Consider the following 17,748-nt stretch of genomic DNA (forward strand, 5'->3'; position numbering starts at 1 on the left):
AGAGAACTTCTCTTAGAGAAGAAGATATTTTGACAAGTACCCCAAGGCAAGTTGAAATAAACTGGTCTTCTGTCCTCTCGCTCTCAACGTACCACGTTGAAAGAGAAGCAAATACTTTGACAAGTACCCCAAGCAAGACCCCAAGGCAAGTTATAATAACTAGTCTTCGGTTTTCTCGCTCTGATCATAACAGTCTGTAGGAACAAAACTGTGAGATATACGGTGTTTAAGTAGAGCGAAATGGAAAATCGACTCGGGGTATGCTGTCATCAATAATATAAAGGGATTTTACAGCAGACCCCGAGATGGAACAATAGGTTGTTGTTTCGCCATCTCTCTCACTTAAACACTCTAAAGATGGTAAGTAAATTCTAATTTATATTAATGATGGCACCTAGTCTGAAACGAAACGAACAAACTAATGATGGTCTGCTAGACCGAATGCACGGAATAAAAATTTGTATCGTAACCAAGTGATTTTATTTATAGTAAAGGTCAAGCAACACAACCAGACGAAGTAATTTTTTTTTCTTTGATAATTACGCTCGAATCGGAATCCCGGTAACACTGTTAATAAAGTTTAAAAAGCTTGTGACTCTCAAGCCACGGAACCACCATAACGTTTGAGATCCGGTTGAGCCTTCATGTATAGCAACCAATGTTGGCACTCCGCTTTCGACAACGACCCATGGGCCACCTGAGTCTCCACCTAATCAGTATACATTATTTATAAAGTTAGTTAGTTGCAACTGTACGTTCACATAGCAACGCGAGTTTGGTACAAAATTCTTTTGTTTTCAGGCCTTTTCCAATTGTTTTGACTTGTCAAACTTATGAAAGCTACACTCACGGAATTTTGAAAACCGACACATTTTCTGTTTTGTGGTTTACTGGTTTTAGTAATTTTGCATGCATTTTTATATGGAGAAATCAAAAACTCGAGTAAAAGACAGAAACAGAAAATGTGTCGGTTTTCAAAATTCCGTGAGTGTACGCAATTTGGTCAATTGATTCATTTCGACCATTGAAATTGAGTAGATTTCACAAGTTTGACATTTCAAAACAATTGGAAAAGGCCTTAAACACAGCATTCCTCCTAGCATGAACACTGAATTGATAAGAGCTACCGCTTAGGATTGTTTGTATTGTAAGTTTGAACTCATACAACGATGACAGTCAACTATCTTTACGAAAGAAACGCAGTACGAGGTACGGAGGTTTCTATGTCAACGTACAGTTAGGCTATTTGAACGCAATTACCTCTGGTTTCGACCATAATATTTTCAGCCACACTACACAAATGTGTTTGTCGACGTTGCGACCAACAATTCGTTTGCATTCTAAAGTTTCCATATTGCAAGAATCTTGGCATACTACCTGTAGCGTCTCGTCCCCAACCGACAATTCTCATTGGCTGTGCTGGCCATTCAAAATTTTCTTGAGATCGTGCAGGAAGACGAATCGCGTTAATTCTACCATCGAATGTGAAACCAGCCGACATACGAAGAACTGCAAGATCAGGATTAAAGTTTCCTGGCTGAATTACTGGCGCAAACCACCAGAACTCTGAAAAGCGAGTTACCAGATTGTTTGCCATGCGATCAACATCTCCAGCTTCAGCTATAACTGATACGGTGATTATGGGATCGAAACAGTGTCGAACAGTCATAATGAAATTGTTGCTGATAATGTTTCCGGTGCAAGTAAACGTATCGAACGGTTCGTCGACTATAGTCAAGCGAGTGACCCATGGAAATTGACCATTCGACGCTGCGTTACCATTGGAAATTCTTCCCGTTATTGTGTTTCGTTGCTTGGGCACTGTCTGCCTAACTCGTTCGAGAAAGTCATCTTGGTTTTCGGGAACAACAAGTTTCTTGCCCTCATACGAATTAATGTCAATTGTATTGGAGGTAGCTACTGCGAACAGTGCTGCTAGGACTATCAACTTCATTGTGAAATTTGCCGCTATCACTACACACTGAAGGTGGTATACCTTATACTTATAGTATTTTGGGGAATTTGAGATTAAAAAAAATTGAGATAAGCCAGTATTAGAGTAGTCGTGCTCGTAGGAGCTACGAAAGTTAAAATTGCGGTCCTTTATTATCATTGAACATTTACTCTGGCTGCACATGGAAACGCGGAAGAGACAGAACAACAAAAGAAAAATTTGAATTAGGTTTCCTTCGCATTTCCATGTGTAGCTACACACTGACTGCTGTAAGATGTTTATGAATCACTTGTTGCAAATGCCAAATTTTGTGATTCAGGCGCCTTAATTCTTTATGTTGGTGCCTAATCAAGGGATATGGTATTTAAGTGCCGAAACGTAAATTCAACGGAACAATATGCAACTTTTATTTGAGGACATGTACTAATTCTGTTCAACTCGAAGTGATAATGAGTATCAGTAAATAAAAAAAAAGTAGATATTTGAAACCAGCTATGTCGAGTGTATTTTTTCTCTTATCAAACTTGAAATTATTTTTGTGATCTTGACGTCAAAGCTAGTGGAAGACGTAACAGAAGCTGCGATGTTAGCACCTTTCGATCCCGTATACCTATAATTGACCTGGTGCGATACGTACAACTTTGCAGAAAGTATACAGCTTAGAAATTGACCGGCTAGCTCGACGTATTTCGGGAAAGCGACCTGATGCACAAAAGCCATTACAGCCTGCTGACCACTGACTCGGAACAAAGTGAAAGGTGGAGCACATACTTTCAACAAGCCACCTGTAACATTTACACAAAATCCTCTCCATCATCATCCATGACAGAATATCGACGGTCTTAGAGCCAAATATCATCATCACGTTCGATAATTTCGATCGAAATGTAATGTGGAAGATTTTGTTGAGCTACGGATTCCTGCAAAAATCCTTAACATCATCGAAGGACTTTCTCAAAGAGGATCGTACATCGTTGGAAGCTGGGTCTATTGGAACGTTTGTACCAAATGATTTTTCGCAGAAAATTTTAGAAAATTGAATTAAAAAACATGAATTGTTTGCAATTTAATTAGAACCAAATTACAGTCGGGACACTTCATCCCAAAACTAATGGAATCCACAATTTAAATTTAGTTCACTCAGCGGTCATAGTGACGGCGCTACCATCATGTCTGCAAAATTTGGGGTAGAGTGGCTAAACACTTTTCTGTTTGCTACATTTTTGTTTATATTTTTGAATCCAAATTAGAAAATTGAAATAGCTCGTTTCATTTTGATGGTGTATGCCATCATACTGGGAAGTCGGGAGATACCCGAGGAACTTATGAATTTTTTTAATGACAAAATTGAATTAGTTGGTTCTTTTCAGTGCCAGTAACTCCAGCCCTGACTTAAAATTGTCTCATACAGCTATGAAAAGATATGTATTAGCACAATTTTGTTTTCACATCTTTTATTCAATCCACAAAATTTCCCAGCAATGATTTTGAATAATTTTGTGGATGATGTCCCAGACTACATTTCTTACGACGCGCAAATAGACTGCTTGTTTAATCTCGATTAGAACAATATATCAAATTTACATGAAATCGGCTCAATTTCTCAATTTAAATTAAGTACGAATCTTTCAAATATTTCTTTTTCTATATTTCCGCTCAAACAATTATGAAATTGCCAGTAAATACCTAAACATGTTCAGTTCATTGTGAAACAGATTCCACTTTTTTGGTTTCTGTTTTTCACCAATACTACCATAAATGTGTACAATCCGAGTAGGTACAAAATGTGTTAGGAAGCATTGGTAAAGTTCCTCGGACAACCTTTTTTAACGAGAAATTTTATGTGCTGTACAATTTACAGTGTACATTACGCTGTACACAACAAAATGTTTGAATACCTACAACATTAAATATTCTTGTAGAAATAATAGCGAAAAAATTACTGAGAGCTGAAAACATTCAATTACGCTGGTCGGGACAGATCTGTCCTAACCTTTTGATGTACGCACCAGTTTTGGTGCATGACATCAATAATTTTATTGTTCTGTAATGATCTGTAATCATCTTGTTAACCTATTGTGCTGTGATTAAAATATAACTTGATCTTTAATTAGTGAATTTGGCGGAATTTTCGTCATTAATTAATTGTGATTTTGATATTAATTCCTGCAATATATTTTTCTAAATAAATAATTAAACGAATTAAACTCAAAACGTATGCAGAAAATAAAGATCCAATTTTGGTCACCGTTGTTGTTATTTACATGCGCAATACATTGATCGTATTTTCTACATTGATCGTATTTTCACATATAGATAGAAACAACAACGGTGACCAAAATTGGATACGTTTTGAGTTTAATTCATTTAACTTATGACCTATGATTTGGAAAATATCTGCACTAATTAATATCAAAATCACAAATAATTAATCAGAAAAATTCGGTCAAATTCAAAAACTCAAGCTCAAATTACATTTAATCACACCACAATTTGATTGACAAAGTGACAGATGCACAAAAGAACAATAAAATTATGTCATGCACCAAGGCTGATGCGTAGGTTAAAAGGTGAGGGTAGACCCGATCGGTTTATAAGATGTTTTCAAGTCTCAGTAATTACTTTGCTATATTGTCTACAAGAATGTTTCATGTGTGTATCATAAAACAACCCCGAGTTTCTATGCAAAATTTTGTTTTTAATGAAAGAAAGAGGTGGCATGGTGTTTGTATCGACCGCACATCTGATTATGTTATATGATGTTACCTCTCCATTATATCTACCTTATCCTTTATGAGTTTGTTGCAATAATGTCGTCTGGGACAATATCGAAATTTGTGGATTGTGAATTTTCTTTAAAAAAAAAACAAAATTGTGTCACTACCTTCGTTTTGATAAGTGTACGTCAGAAAAATTAAAATTGACGCGAAGGTAAGTGGAATTCTACAGAATTTTTGTGTTAGTACACTTCAATCAAATTTGAAGCTCACCGAAAGTCGTGCCGCGGTAGGTTCATGATGTCATGGATAGTAGAGGTCACTACATACCCAACGACACCCATATCTTACAATAATGATTGTAATTTTTTTTAAACACCCTCCAAGAGTTGGAATTTTTTCCTCTAAAATGGCTACTACACCACATATACGAAAAATTTCGAAATGTTTTAAAGGCCAGCATAAGCGGTGTCAACACCAATAGAGTGTTCCATTTCGGAGATGGTTCAAGTTTGTCCCACGGCATCGTCATATAAAAAATACCGAAAATGAACAAGTAACTCATTTTTTGTATGATGTCCCACGGCATAAAAGTAAACTATATCCGAAATGGAACACTCTATACCAATACCAATACCAATGACCATAATTTCAGATAAATGCGTTACGTATTGTCGGTGATATGTAACAAAAACTATTTTGGTCACCCTAGTGCAGACCAATTTTTCATGATTTCTGGCGTGAAAACATAATTACTTCGAGGATTTTTTGTTGTTGCAAATGACTCAGCAGGGTCCCCTGATTCAATCACTGTATACCCTTCAAAAATCGCCGATGGCTTGTTTTTAAGTTGTTCGAAGTTTTGGCAAATTGACTCTTAAATTGTGGATTCCATTATTTGTGGGATAAAGTGTGGGTTTTTTAGATTTATCATGGTGGGACGATCACCTAGGTGATCTTGAAACACAGATCTTGTGATCCTTTGTTTCCTTCCCGGTCATCATTTAAATCAAGACAACCTTCCGGTCGCCACCAGGAATCTGTCCAAAGTGGCAGGTCCCAGGGCGACAACTTCGGAGGGTTGTACGACGTAATCTCCAAGGAGCCTGCGTCTTAGTTGAAGAAATTTAGGACATTCACAAATGACGTGTATGCCCGTTTCTTCTTCTAATCCGCAGAAGCACCAAGGAGTCGCCGAGAGCCTTAGCTTATTGAGGTGCCGATTCAGCCCACAGTGTCCAGTAATTGCACCAACCGCTCTCCTTATGCATTTCCGGTCCATACTGAGCAAATCTTTGGCCCATCTAGCGTTCGGCCTCGGGAAGAATCGCTTCGTGTGAGCGCCTCCCTCGTACGCATTCCAGCGCTCCAAGTGTTTACCCTCCACCCATTTCGATCTCGCTTTTGCGCATATCGAATCGGGTATAGGTAGGTACGGTTCAAGCCCGTCTACGAGAGCAGCAGAGCCTGCTTTGGCAAGCTCATCCGCCTTCTCGTTTCCATCCACGCCAGAGTGTGCGGGGACCCAAACCAAGCAAATCCGGTTATTTTGACCCACCGAGTTTAGGTAGTCTTTACATTCCTTGATTAGCTTGGAGATCGTTACGGGTGACGATATTGCTTTTATCATCCCCTCGTTATCGATACAGACCGTTACGTGTGGGTTATTATTAATCGTATGGCTTGCATTTAACATTTAATATCTACTATTCTTAATTCTATTGTACAATCTTATGTCTAAGTGTATCTCATTTTTGAATGGCCATCAACGTTCACAGTTTGTTCATTGTCCCGCCATATTATTTGAATGCGATGTATGTTCATTAGAGCGCCATCTATGGAGGACTAGTGGGGATGTGCCAACGTTTTCTCCCATCTGGACAGGCGCCAGCGCCAGCCGCGCCGTTCGCCGCTGAAAAAAGAGCCAAAAACGACGTCGCCGCCGCCGAGCAGTATAAATCGGCTAGCCGATCAGCGCCGCCGCCGGTAACATTGAAAACACTACGCCGCCGCCGCCGGTTGCTTTTTGTATCACTTTTCGGCGCAATCTGCCAATTATTAATTATAAATTATGAGGAATTTTTGGAAGAAAGTTGTCGAATATTTAGCTCAGGGGCGCGTACAAGAATTGTATTTCATTCACTGAAGTTAACTTTTTTCGCTCAGTCAACACAGTCAAAGTTAACTATGAGGTTAGATTCTACACGTCCGGCTTTGTTTGTGAAGAGTTATCTTGTCAGTGAAACTTGACATTATATGTAAAACGGTTTTCGATCTTCTTCTTCTTTTTCAGCCTGTTTCTATCCACTGCTGGATGTAGGCCTCTCCAACTTCTTTCCATTTCGTACGATCCATTGCCATTTGCTGCCAGTTTGTACCTGCAATATTCTTAATTCCGTTTGTCCATCTCTCTGGTGGTCTACCTATAGCTCGTCTTTTATATGGTCGCCAGTTCATGATCTTTTTGGTCCAACGTTCGTCTGTCCTTCTTGCAATATGTCCCGCCCAGCTCCATTTCAGAGATGCTATTCTTTCCATGACATCAACGACCCTGGTCTGTTGTCGAATCCATTGATTCGTCATTCTGTCTCTGAGTGTTATTCCAAGCATACTCCGTTCCATGGCTCTTTGTGTCACTCTCAATTTATCTTCGGATGCTTTCGTTAAAGTTAACGTTTCCGCTCCATAAGTGAGCACTGGAAGGACACAAGTGTCGAAAACTTTGCGTTTCAGACTATTATTCATTTTGCTTTTGAAAATTAGTCTGAGTTTTGCGAACGCTGCCCATGCAAGACCAATCCTACGTCTTATTTCTGCAGTTTGGTTGTCCAGACCTAACTTCAGTTTATGTCCTAGATATACGTAGCTGTCGACTCGTTCAATGACTGTGTCACCAATTTTGATTTCTCTATCGCCCCCGATGTTGGTCATGACTTTTGTTTTCGATAAGTTCATCTTGAGGCCAACTTTGCTTGCCTCTTCACTTAACTGTTGTAGCATAAGCTGAGCCTGACCTAGATTCGCTGCTATCGGTACAATGTCATCAGCGAAGCGGAGATTGCTCAGGTACTCTCCATTTATCTTTATTCCCATTTTACTCCAGTTTAACTTCTTAAAAATACTCTGCAGAATCGCCGTGAATAATTTCGGTGAAATGGTGTGTCACCCTGCCTTACACATCGGCCGATTCTGAATTTCTCCGTGCTCTTATGAAGTTTTATACATGAAGTAGCATTTTTGTACACATTCCGATCTTCGTGTTGATGAAAAATAATAATTCTTAGTGTGTTTAAACAGTGAAAATCAATTAGTTAAATTTTGTTAATTTTTTGTTAATATTATTGTCAAAATTCAATTTCGTTAAGCGCTTTCACTGAGCGACGAAAAAATAGAATTTCTGTACGGGCTCCTGAGTTCTGAATCAAAATTAGTAACGGTTAATTTTTATATTATTCATATTTCGATTTTATGTGTCTACATAAAAAGCTAAATTTTTTGATTGAGTGAAAAAAGAAGATCGACAATAACAAACAAACCGAGTTAATCAATTGTCGTCGTTACTATCAACGTTGACAAAAAGTTTACTTTTAACTATGTCATACTTGTCGTGAATAAATAAAGTTTATCTACAGTAAAGTCATAATATTCACAATTTGGTGACACTTTTAGAATCAAAATGAGCAAGATTTAAACACGTCATTCTCATACTCTCATTCTCAACTTCGATAATTTCTCATTTATTCACGGCGAACTTCGATAATTTCACATTTATTCACTGAAAATTGGCAGATTCTTGGCAGTGTACTAGATCCGAGATTTATTTGTGAGGAATATGAATGTTTGACTGTGTCATGGCGTGTTGATGTTTCAGTTTGATTTTTTAAATTAGTTTTTTATGGTGATTATGACATTACAGTAGATAAAATCTTGTTCATAACACGGTAGTAAATGGGGGTTTTGCGCACACGATGTGTTGCCGATACGAGCGAAGCGAGTGCGCAAAAAACTCCCATTTACTACCTTGTTATGAAAATAGCTATTTTTCTACAACGTATCAACGTATGGCTATATATTTGCGTAGTAAATACCCACTGCACTAAAATTTTGATTAGGTGGATGGTAGATGGTGGCGCTGAGGTATTTATTTTGTTAATTTATCTTTAATTCATGATGATTTATTAGGTCGCACTATTTTAATTATTTTTTTTAACATTTTCAAAAATGTTAGCAAATATAAAGTGCGGAAAATTTTGATTATTTTATTTTTATATTGTGTTATGTGTGATTCTACATTTAATGCATTGGGCTTACTAGTACCATAAACACCAAGCAAAGCCAACATTTCCTCGTATAAGGATATTTTTTTTACTAAAATAAAAATATCGAAACGAATTTTCTCTACAAATCATTTTCCGTTCAGCGCCGTTTTTGCGCCGAAAGCGCCGCCGCCGCCGATAAAAAATTTGACGTACGCCGCCGCCGAGTTTTGAAAAATATCGACCGGCGCCCGGGTCTACTCCCATCGATTTGATTGCTTGACTATTTCTTGTCAAGTCACCGTTGACATGCATTGGCTGCGTGTTTGTATGCAGGAATGTCATATACTTGTGACGTCACATATGAACAATTTTTTCCTGCTACATTTTCGTCGCTCCACAGCGACTACCCAATTTCTAGAAGCTTGGGTGGACTTAGGGACGTTGTACAAATGTACTATTTCTATGGAGAAAAATTCCTACCATGTCTGCACCGGGGATCGAACCCGGGCCTTTTTGGTGGCAGTCCAGTGCGTTCACCACTGAGCCACCCGTAACTTTAGAAAACCCGAAATCTTAATTTCTTCGACTGGAACTTCGGGAAATACGTAAGAAACACTTTTCTAGATGCCATCGTTTCTTTCCGACATGCTAGAATCGTTACGTCTGCTTGTTAAATATGCTTAAATATGCTGGACAAGTAGGACTAAAGATAAACGCAACGAAGACAAAATTAATGCATGTAAGCACAACTGAAGCGTGTAACCTGAAAATCTAAGGAGAAACAATAGTCGAAGTCGAGAGCTTCTCTTATGCGGGAAGTTATGCGACCATTAAAACAACACCTGGTCTATTTACTGAGGTCAGCACTTCTAGAACCATTTAACCAACTTTAGTTATTTTTGCGCCCTAATCGATATGTGGTACTCGTTAATTTTCCGTTCGAATAACTATTTTTGTATTATCTCTCCACACTGCCACCGGATATAAACCATTTTCTATTGGGATTTTTTGTTATGTACATTACTCAAGTTTAAGCCTAACATCAAACATAAACTGGCTTAAACGATCACAAAGAAATATTTCTATTCGCGTTTTGTATGATGATGTACGGAAAAAGTCGAAAGTTTGTGAGATTGACCCACATTTGATGATCCTTTTCCACAAAAACCAGTTAAAATAAATATTTATCGGATATAAAATCTCATTTACAACCAATTTCAGTTTATTTTCAGCAACAAAATATTCGAAAATGTTGAATGTAAATTTCTTTGAGTCGGCCATTTTTCGGTGTGCAAGCAAATTTTCGACATGCGACAAAAATTTTTGTTTGTGAAAAAAAGTTATCACATGCTGCTTATCACATGTTCAGGATAGTCAAAAGATGTTTTTAAGCCACTTTCCAAAAAAAATTTGGTCATACGGACTTTCGATATGACGGTTTAAAGTCAAAACAGTTTTCGCTAATGTCGATTTTTTCATGAAATTTTGACTTTGAGGAGTCATTTCTGGCGGGCAAAATTTTTTTCTTCTTGTGTTTAAGTGGTTTTGGCTACTTTGGAGTATCTAGAATGAGGTACAATGAGGGAACTTCTGTCCGAAATTTAATTATCTAACGAACAGTCGAAGAAACATTATTTTTTTCATTGATATTTGAGGCATAAATGCTAAAATCTGCGGAAAAATGAGAAAAAATCGATTTTTTACAATTTCGGGGCATCGTACTGACCACCCTGTCTTTTCTGCGAACTATCTTGTATGGAGACTTTTGTGCAGAATTCAATACTCTGACGAATTGCCGAAGAAACTATAATTTAATTTTTAGTACTTTCTGCTCTGTGATGTCAAGTATGTGAAAAACCAAAATTTTTGAGGTTAGGATGCCCATAACCCGAGAATGACCAAAACTCAAGCCTATCACCCAAACTATATTTCATCAGTGACCCATTTACCATCGATTCCAGCCATGACATGCTGTCGACCTACTCGTTCCCGCGCCTTGTTCCATAGCGCCTGTATTAGATCGAGTGGGACGTCTGGGATATTGTATATGTCTCTAAGGACCACCGAATCCCGCAAAGATTGACTTGTTCCTAATTTTTGCGAGCTTTCCCATACAAAAAAATCAAATATGCTCATACCATGATTTTTCCCGTAGAATCACGTCGTTGTTAGCCCCGTACGAAGTACAAAGGGGCTCACAGGATTACGATGCCGTGTGTAATTGATGGAATTCGAAGCAGACGGTAAGCGCAAAGTGTTTGCCTATATTCATAGATGACGAATCCGCAATAAAAATTTTGTCTGTCCGTCTGTCCGTCACGTCGATATCTTGAGAAAATCAAATCCGATTTCAAAAAAAAAAAAATCCCTGAAAGATAGTCGAAATAGTGAGGCTAACTTCGAAGATGGGCATATTCGGGTCGGCCCTTCGTGAGTTAGGGCCACCTAAGTGATTTAAGGTCTTTTGGTGATATTTATGGCAAAACAAACGATGGAAATGTAAATGACACGGCAAATGATAGGTATTGTCAATACCAATCCAGGAAGAAAAAGTTTTTTAAAATCGGGTGAGTGGACCGTGAGTTAGGGCATTAGAAGTGAAATGCTACTAGGGCCCTATGTGTATTTTACATATAACTCGAGTAAATTTCATCCGTCTTTCGTAATTTTTGTTTCATTTGGAAGGTAATCAAAGGCCGAATAGAATGTTGTTGAAAAAAAATTAAATTTGGGTCCTTGGACTAAGGCCGCTACTAGGGCCCTATGTGTATTTTACATACAACTCCCGTAAATTTCATACGTTTGTCGTAATTTTTGTTTAATTTAGAAGGTAATCGAAGGCCGAATAGAATGTAGTTGAAAAAAATAAAATAAATTTGGGTCCTCGAACTAAGGCCGGTACTAGGGCCCTATGTGTATTTTACATACAACTCCCGTAAATTTCATCCGTTTGTCGTAATTTTTGTTTAATTTAGAAGGTAATCGAAGGCCGAATAGAATGTTGTTGAAAAAAATAAAATAAATTTGGGTCCTCGAACTAAGGCCGGTACTAGGGCCCTATGTGTATTTATACTCAATAAATTTATATTTTAGGTCAATTTGAAATTTGTGTTACATTTGATAGGAACGTCGTACGGGGCTTCGTAATTGCGCTATGCGTAATTTCTAAGATGTACGTACACATTACATAATAATTTTACTTTAACTACATTTACGGGCGCAATAGGCTTACGGTAAAAGCAAGGCGACAGACGCGCTAGGGTCACGTACGCAATAGATATACGGGTTCGTACGGGGCTCAGTCGCAGCAAACGCTCCGACTGTTCTGATGGCTCATTTCTATGAATAATTCTGAACATTCGAAAGGTTTGCTTTTTGATGTTGTCCGTATTTCTAGACAACATCAAAAAGCAAATCTTTCGAATATTCAGAATTATTGCGGCTTGAAGTAGGCTCAAATATTTGGTTGATATTTATTTTGAGCTTTCAGGGTATAATATAAGGTTTAGGTGAAATCATACTTATACAATTTTATTAATTTTTTTTTATTTAATTATTAATCGAATTAGTTTTCCAATTTCATTATAAGACATCAACGCCAGTTACGTTAGTATTTGACTCTATCCAATCACTGAACTGTGAAACTTCAGTAAAAGCGAATGGCGAGTTACTGGTACAATCGTACATTTTCCGAGATGATAGACCCAACAACACTCTGCTACCAGATGGTACCAACGGTTCGCCGCCTCTATTCATGCAAATATCGTTCAGATAGTAGCTATCGGAATCGTCAATTTTTGCCAGAACACAGATGGATTTTGCATCGTAGAGCTCTGGTCTGCCAAGGTCAGACAACAGAGCTTGACATTCTCTCTTCGATATAGTACTTACTTCCATATAAAAGGTCCAATAGTTCCCAGATGAGAACATTCCGTTATGAACCTAAAATAAAAAAAAAAAATTTTGATTGAAAACGGAGCAACTACTTTTGCACAAAGATTTTCTTGACTGACTTCCTTATATCCAACAAGTGTTGTCTTGCATGGTTCCAACGGTCCTCTAAAATAAGGGATCGGTTGAACGTACTGTGTAAACAAAATGGGTCGGTTGGAACGCAGTAGTGCAATATCATTTTCGAGTGTTGCTGAATCAAAATTTTCGTGATTTTTTATTGCTTCACATATGTAAACATCGCCTTCTCTTTGCGATACAGCTCCAACCAGTATCAGCGTATTTTCTACTAGATAGTAGTTCGTACATGTTACTGTACTTATCACCCAACGGTCATTGAGTAGCGCTCCAGTGCAACCATAATTACTAGTAAATGACATTAGCGCAGCTAAGTAAGTGAAATCACCACGCTCTGCATATTGAGAATCGGAAACTGCAGGCAATAGATTAGATTCTGCTAACTCAATAACTACGATTACGACAAGTATCAATACTAGTTCACGTTTGGAATACATTTTCCGTATGATTGCGCTTCTTGTTGATTTGTACCAACATTTATACCAGAACCATTTCGGCGACATACAAAAACCATTTTTATTGATTGCAGAAATTTTTATTTGCTGAATTTAATAAACTAATTCGTTGTTGATCTTAAAAGACCAACTTTTTTTAACGAATTATGGCATATTACAACAAGATAACGCAATGATTTCTTAATTGGATTCAAAACATTTCAAGGCGATGAGATTTGATGCGCCTATGTTTTAGGGTGTACCGTTGAATTGAAGTCGGTAAAGAATGGAACTTTTTAAATTTCTAAAAATCGTCCAATTTTCATTGTTTCACTCAGTGTGATATTTTGTGAGAAAACGATAGCAGGACATTGTCGTAATATTAAAAAGTTAAGTCTACAGATGTCATTTTGTGGTGAAGAAAAGCTATACGCAGTCGCATCATAGATGTAGCGGTATCATGGTAGCGGAATCCGTGATCCTAAGATGTCCGTGTAAATTTGTATGGAGAAAAAATTATCGGTCAACTCAGCATTCAATAAATCGTGATATGTCCTATGACTTTTGTATAAATAGGACAACTCACGATTCAATGTGTTTAAATGTGAAATAGGACCACTCACGATTCATATAGGTCAACTCTGCATTTTTATTAATTCATTAACTTTGTTGGACGAAATCGGCAATAATTAATAAAATTTATATTAATTAAGTAAACAAAAGATAAATCTTTAAAATAAAAGTGGTTCCATGTAACATAGTTCAAAAATCGCTGAGAAATTCAAGTTCAAAGTTGAGATTTGTCAAATTAGGTCAACTTTCAATCAGTTACCTTAAATACACCAAATTGACTTTTTCCAAACAACCAAAATCCTTCATCTTACTCTGTATTATGATACAGACTGTATGTTTCTATCTATCTATCGACGGGCTATCTCGGAAAGTAGTCGGCGGATCTTCATGAAATTTTACAGGAACCCCAGGGTGGGCTTAAAAATGAAAATGTTATATGCGATTACCCCAGGAAAAAACTGTATTTTGTTTTATTGGCCCTGAAGTGCCATTTTACAGGGTTTTTTTTGAGGGTGAGGGCCGGTTTTCCAATTATATTTCTGGATATATGGATACTATGACGTTGTGTTATAGCTCGTTGGCTCGACGAGGCTAGTTTAGGGGAAAGGCAAAAATCGACCAAGATATAGACCTTGGAATTGATGAAACTCGGGCTCATCGCACAGAGGATGACTGGTGTGATTTTTTGTGTTTTTTTTTCGTATAATCTGACATTTTCGAAATTTAATTTTGAAAAATTTGACCTAAAACTTGCAAAATAACTCTAAAAAACAAAAACCTCTACAGAGAAAAGAGTGGCGCTAGCCCTGTGTAACTTCTAAAATATACACGCAAGGTGTTGCTTTCAGCTTTTAAACTCAAAGAAACCATTGATACGACTTGCATGTGTTGTAACTGGTTTTTGTAATAGTCACATTTACTTGATTCCATATTTCTTACCTTTTGGCATAGTCTACGCACCGAAAATAATAAAAACAAAATTCATAGTGGTTGTAGCAATTATTTTGTGCGAAAATAATTCTCTTAGACCTCAAATTTTATTTCAAACAAACTGTACCTAACGTTCATTTGTGGTAAATTATTAATATGGAGGCGTGGTTTCAACATATCTCTTCATTCGAAATAAAGTATAGTATAACAAGATGTGCTAAGGAGAGTCATCATCTCGTATGTTATACATATCCTCGAAGAATACAAACAAAACAATATTTACTCACACTCGTTCACTGCGTTCACTCGTTGTAAATACTGTTTGTTTTTATTCTTCTCGGTATATGTATAACATACTCAAAAATGACTCTCCTTATCACATCGTGTTATAATGTGCTATTAAAAAATAGCGGCACCAATTGACAGATGATTCTTAAGATTTCGTTCTCGAATAAATCCTCTACTTTTTTTTTGCAATATCTCAGTTTATTTTGCGATTATTACATTATATGACAATTAACCATATCCTGTAATTGTGTATTTATTTAAAATAATCTCCTCCAAACCAGAGGTGTATGGTATTGTGCCCAAAATCGTTGCAGCATTTCCTCTTTGTATTGCGAATACAAGTCTTTGGATCAGGTAACTTCTTGATTTCTTCTCTTCAGTCGAGTCTCCAGTGGTGTCGATTAAAATCTTGCCATTTTTATTTACTAAATTTCGACCTTCTTCTGACCAGCTTCCCAAAGTTTCGACGGCGATTGGGACGAAATGAAAATATTCATTTAACGGTTCATATAATGTTTTCTTATAATTTTCTCTCATCCTAGCTGCTTCATCAGCTTTATTGCTAGTTGCTTTTACATGCAGCCTTACCTTTATGCCAAGGTACCAAAGTTAGCCCGTCCGGTTGTTTGTCATCAGATCGGTTACATCCTACCGGTTCGCGAGTAGCCAGAAAACCGCCAGTAACGAGGGATCGTTTTATCAAATCGTTAAAAATTTTATGTCTCGCTCTTCGACCCGCGCTCGATTTACAACAAAGACCGTGGTAACCAAACTTATCAGCCTCATAACCACATCGACAATCATGAATTGCATACCCACACAAAGTGAAATTGATATGCGAAAGCTCTGATTATCCATCAATGACGTACAAGGGAATGCATTTAACCAGGCGCTGGATTCTTTTGATGAACCCGCTAAAGGCCTTGCCTTATCGCCTATCGGTTAAAATGGAAGCACACTCCAGTAGTTCTGGTGAATTTTCTGACATACTACCTCATCCCAGTTCCTCTGGAAATTCGACTCAAGTGATTCCAAAGGAAGTTCGTCTCTGATTGAAAACCAGTAGTCAATGGTTTCTGTCAATAAATTATCAGATGACGTAGAATATGTAGGCATAACGCGTTTCAACAAATCAGTGACCGAATGGATTGATCCCAGAAAAATAGAAAAACAGCTCGAAAAACAGATATTTGTAATGTTTCTTAAGCCTAGTCCACCAAACACTGATAATGTAGATTGTTGCCATGCTAATATCCTCTACTTATCTTGTTGACCAAATAAAACAGGAAATAAGAGAAGGAGATCCGAATCATCTGAATTGTGTGCCGCCATTATTTAAAAGATATTTTCTAACATGAAGGTAATTTCTTTGAGTTTAAAAGTTGAATACGCAACCTCAAATGATATAATTTATTTTAGAAGGGCTAGCGCCACACCTTTCTTTAGAGGTTTTTGTTGGGATTTCTCTCTAGCAAAAAGCACGAACACTCGGAAAACAAGTCTTTTCTGGGGACTCTATTGATATGAGTGCCCATGAGATACCGCTTAAAATTGTATGTTTTGAGCATTTTCACTCAGAAACCAGTGGCAGTCGTCAAAATTCGGAGTTATTACCCCTTCATCGAAAAACCGAAATGAAGAAAATGTTTAACTGACGCTGAAGTTCAGCGGCTGTAAACACACGAGGCATTCAAAACACAACTCTCGGACCTAATTTTCGTTGCCAGTTTCTTCATTTGTCTTTGAGGATAGACAAACTATTAAACGACACGATTTTTAATTGTCAAAGAAACTCAATTTTCAAAAAAAAATAACAGTACACCCGCTGTACACCCTATTGTGCGTAAGACATTTTTTTTTATATGGATGGTATTGGTAAACCAATTGATGTTTATTAACGTCTCGTAAAAAATTCAAGTACAAATTTTATTACTTCAAATAAACATTGAATTTCCTAATTGATTTAATATTTGCAAACTGAGTATAGTACTAATTGAACGCGATCCATTACTAATGCAATTGTTGTACACATGTTTATCGGTAAATCAAAACACGTTCTGTTTATGGCTTTATTAGGCCCCCAGTAAAACAAAGATTTCAAAAATTTGCTATAAAAATCCGAATACAGTCGTTCCAATTTGATCATTCGTCAAAAATGTACGGCAATAGAATAATCTTTGCGATTTTTTTAATCGTTAAATTGTGTCATGGCACAACGAATCAGTTGACTGGTGTCTATACGGCCCAACGAGGCCAATTTACCTACCAGGTTTCAGTACGACCTGAGCCCACTTATCATCAGTGTGTTGGAGTATTAATAAGTGACCGTTGGACTGTAACGTCCGCGTATTGTCTTTCGATGTACTCATTCCACACTAAGGGCGTAAGATTGTTCTTTGGCGCATACGATCTAAGGGAAGGATATTCATATATGAGTGACTATATAAAAGTGCACGATCAGTTCGATCAAACCAACTATGAAAATGACGTCGCATTGATAAGAACAGATCGGCCAATAATATTCAACGAATTCGTTCAACCAATACCGTACTTTAAAGGGGATG

At 37.3% G+C, this 17,748-nt stretch overlaps 2 protein-coding genes across 2 annotated transcripts; both read right to left on the bottom strand.

Moving 5' to 3' along the window:
- Positions 1-427: 427 nt before the first annotated feature.
- LOC119079248 (trypsin alpha-like) lies at positions 428-1,954 on the bottom strand. Its single transcript, XM_037187030.1, has 2 exons — positions 1,261-1,954; positions 428-709 (listed from the first exon to the last, which is right to left on the bottom strand). Exons 1-2 carry the CDS (start codon positions 1,952-1,954, stop codon positions 540-542), a joined length of 864 nt encoding a protein of 287 aa, XP_037042925.1. The 3' UTR covers positions 428-539.
- Positions 1,955-12,504: 10,550 nt separating this feature from the next.
- On the bottom strand, positions 12,505-13,389 carry LOC119079229 (chymotrypsin-2-like). The gene is made up of 2 exons (XM_037187020.1): positions 12,944-13,389; positions 12,505-12,872 (listed from the first exon to the last, which is right to left on the bottom strand). Exons 1-2 carry the CDS (start codon positions 13,259-13,261, stop codon positions 12,513-12,515), a joined length of 678 nt encoding a protein of 225 aa, XP_037042915.1. The 5' UTR covers positions 13,262-13,389; the 3' UTR covers positions 12,505-12,512.
- Between the last annotated feature and the right edge of the window lie 4,359 nt (positions 13,390-17,748).

The sequence above is a fragment of the Bradysia coprophila genome, unplaced genomic scaffold (assembly GCF_014529535.1).
Source record: "Bradysia coprophila strain Holo2 unplaced genomic scaffold, BU_Bcop_v1 contig_313, whole genome shotgun sequence".
Classification (NCBI taxonomy): domain Eukaryota; kingdom Metazoa; phylum Arthropoda; class Insecta; order Diptera; family Sciaridae; genus Bradysia; species Bradysia coprophila.

Bases quoted from the DNA above. Each gene is read 5' to 3' on its own strand.
- LOC119079248 (XM_037187030.1), bottom strand. From the start codon at position 1,954: ATGAAGTTGATAGTCCTAGCAGCACTGTTCGCAGTAGCTACCTCCAAT. The intron at 710-1,260 runs GTAATTGCGTTC...TATACTGATTAG, and splicing joins TATTATGGTCGAAACCAGAG to GTGGAGACTCAGGTGGCCCA.
- LOC119079229 (XM_037187020.1), bottom strand. From the start codon at position 13,261: ATGTCATTTACTAGTAATTATGGTTGCACTGGAGCGCTACTCAATGAC. The intron at 12,873-12,943 runs GTCAGTCAAGAA...TTTTTATTTTAG, and splicing joins CACTTGTTGGATATAAGGAA to GTTCATAACGGAATGTTCTC.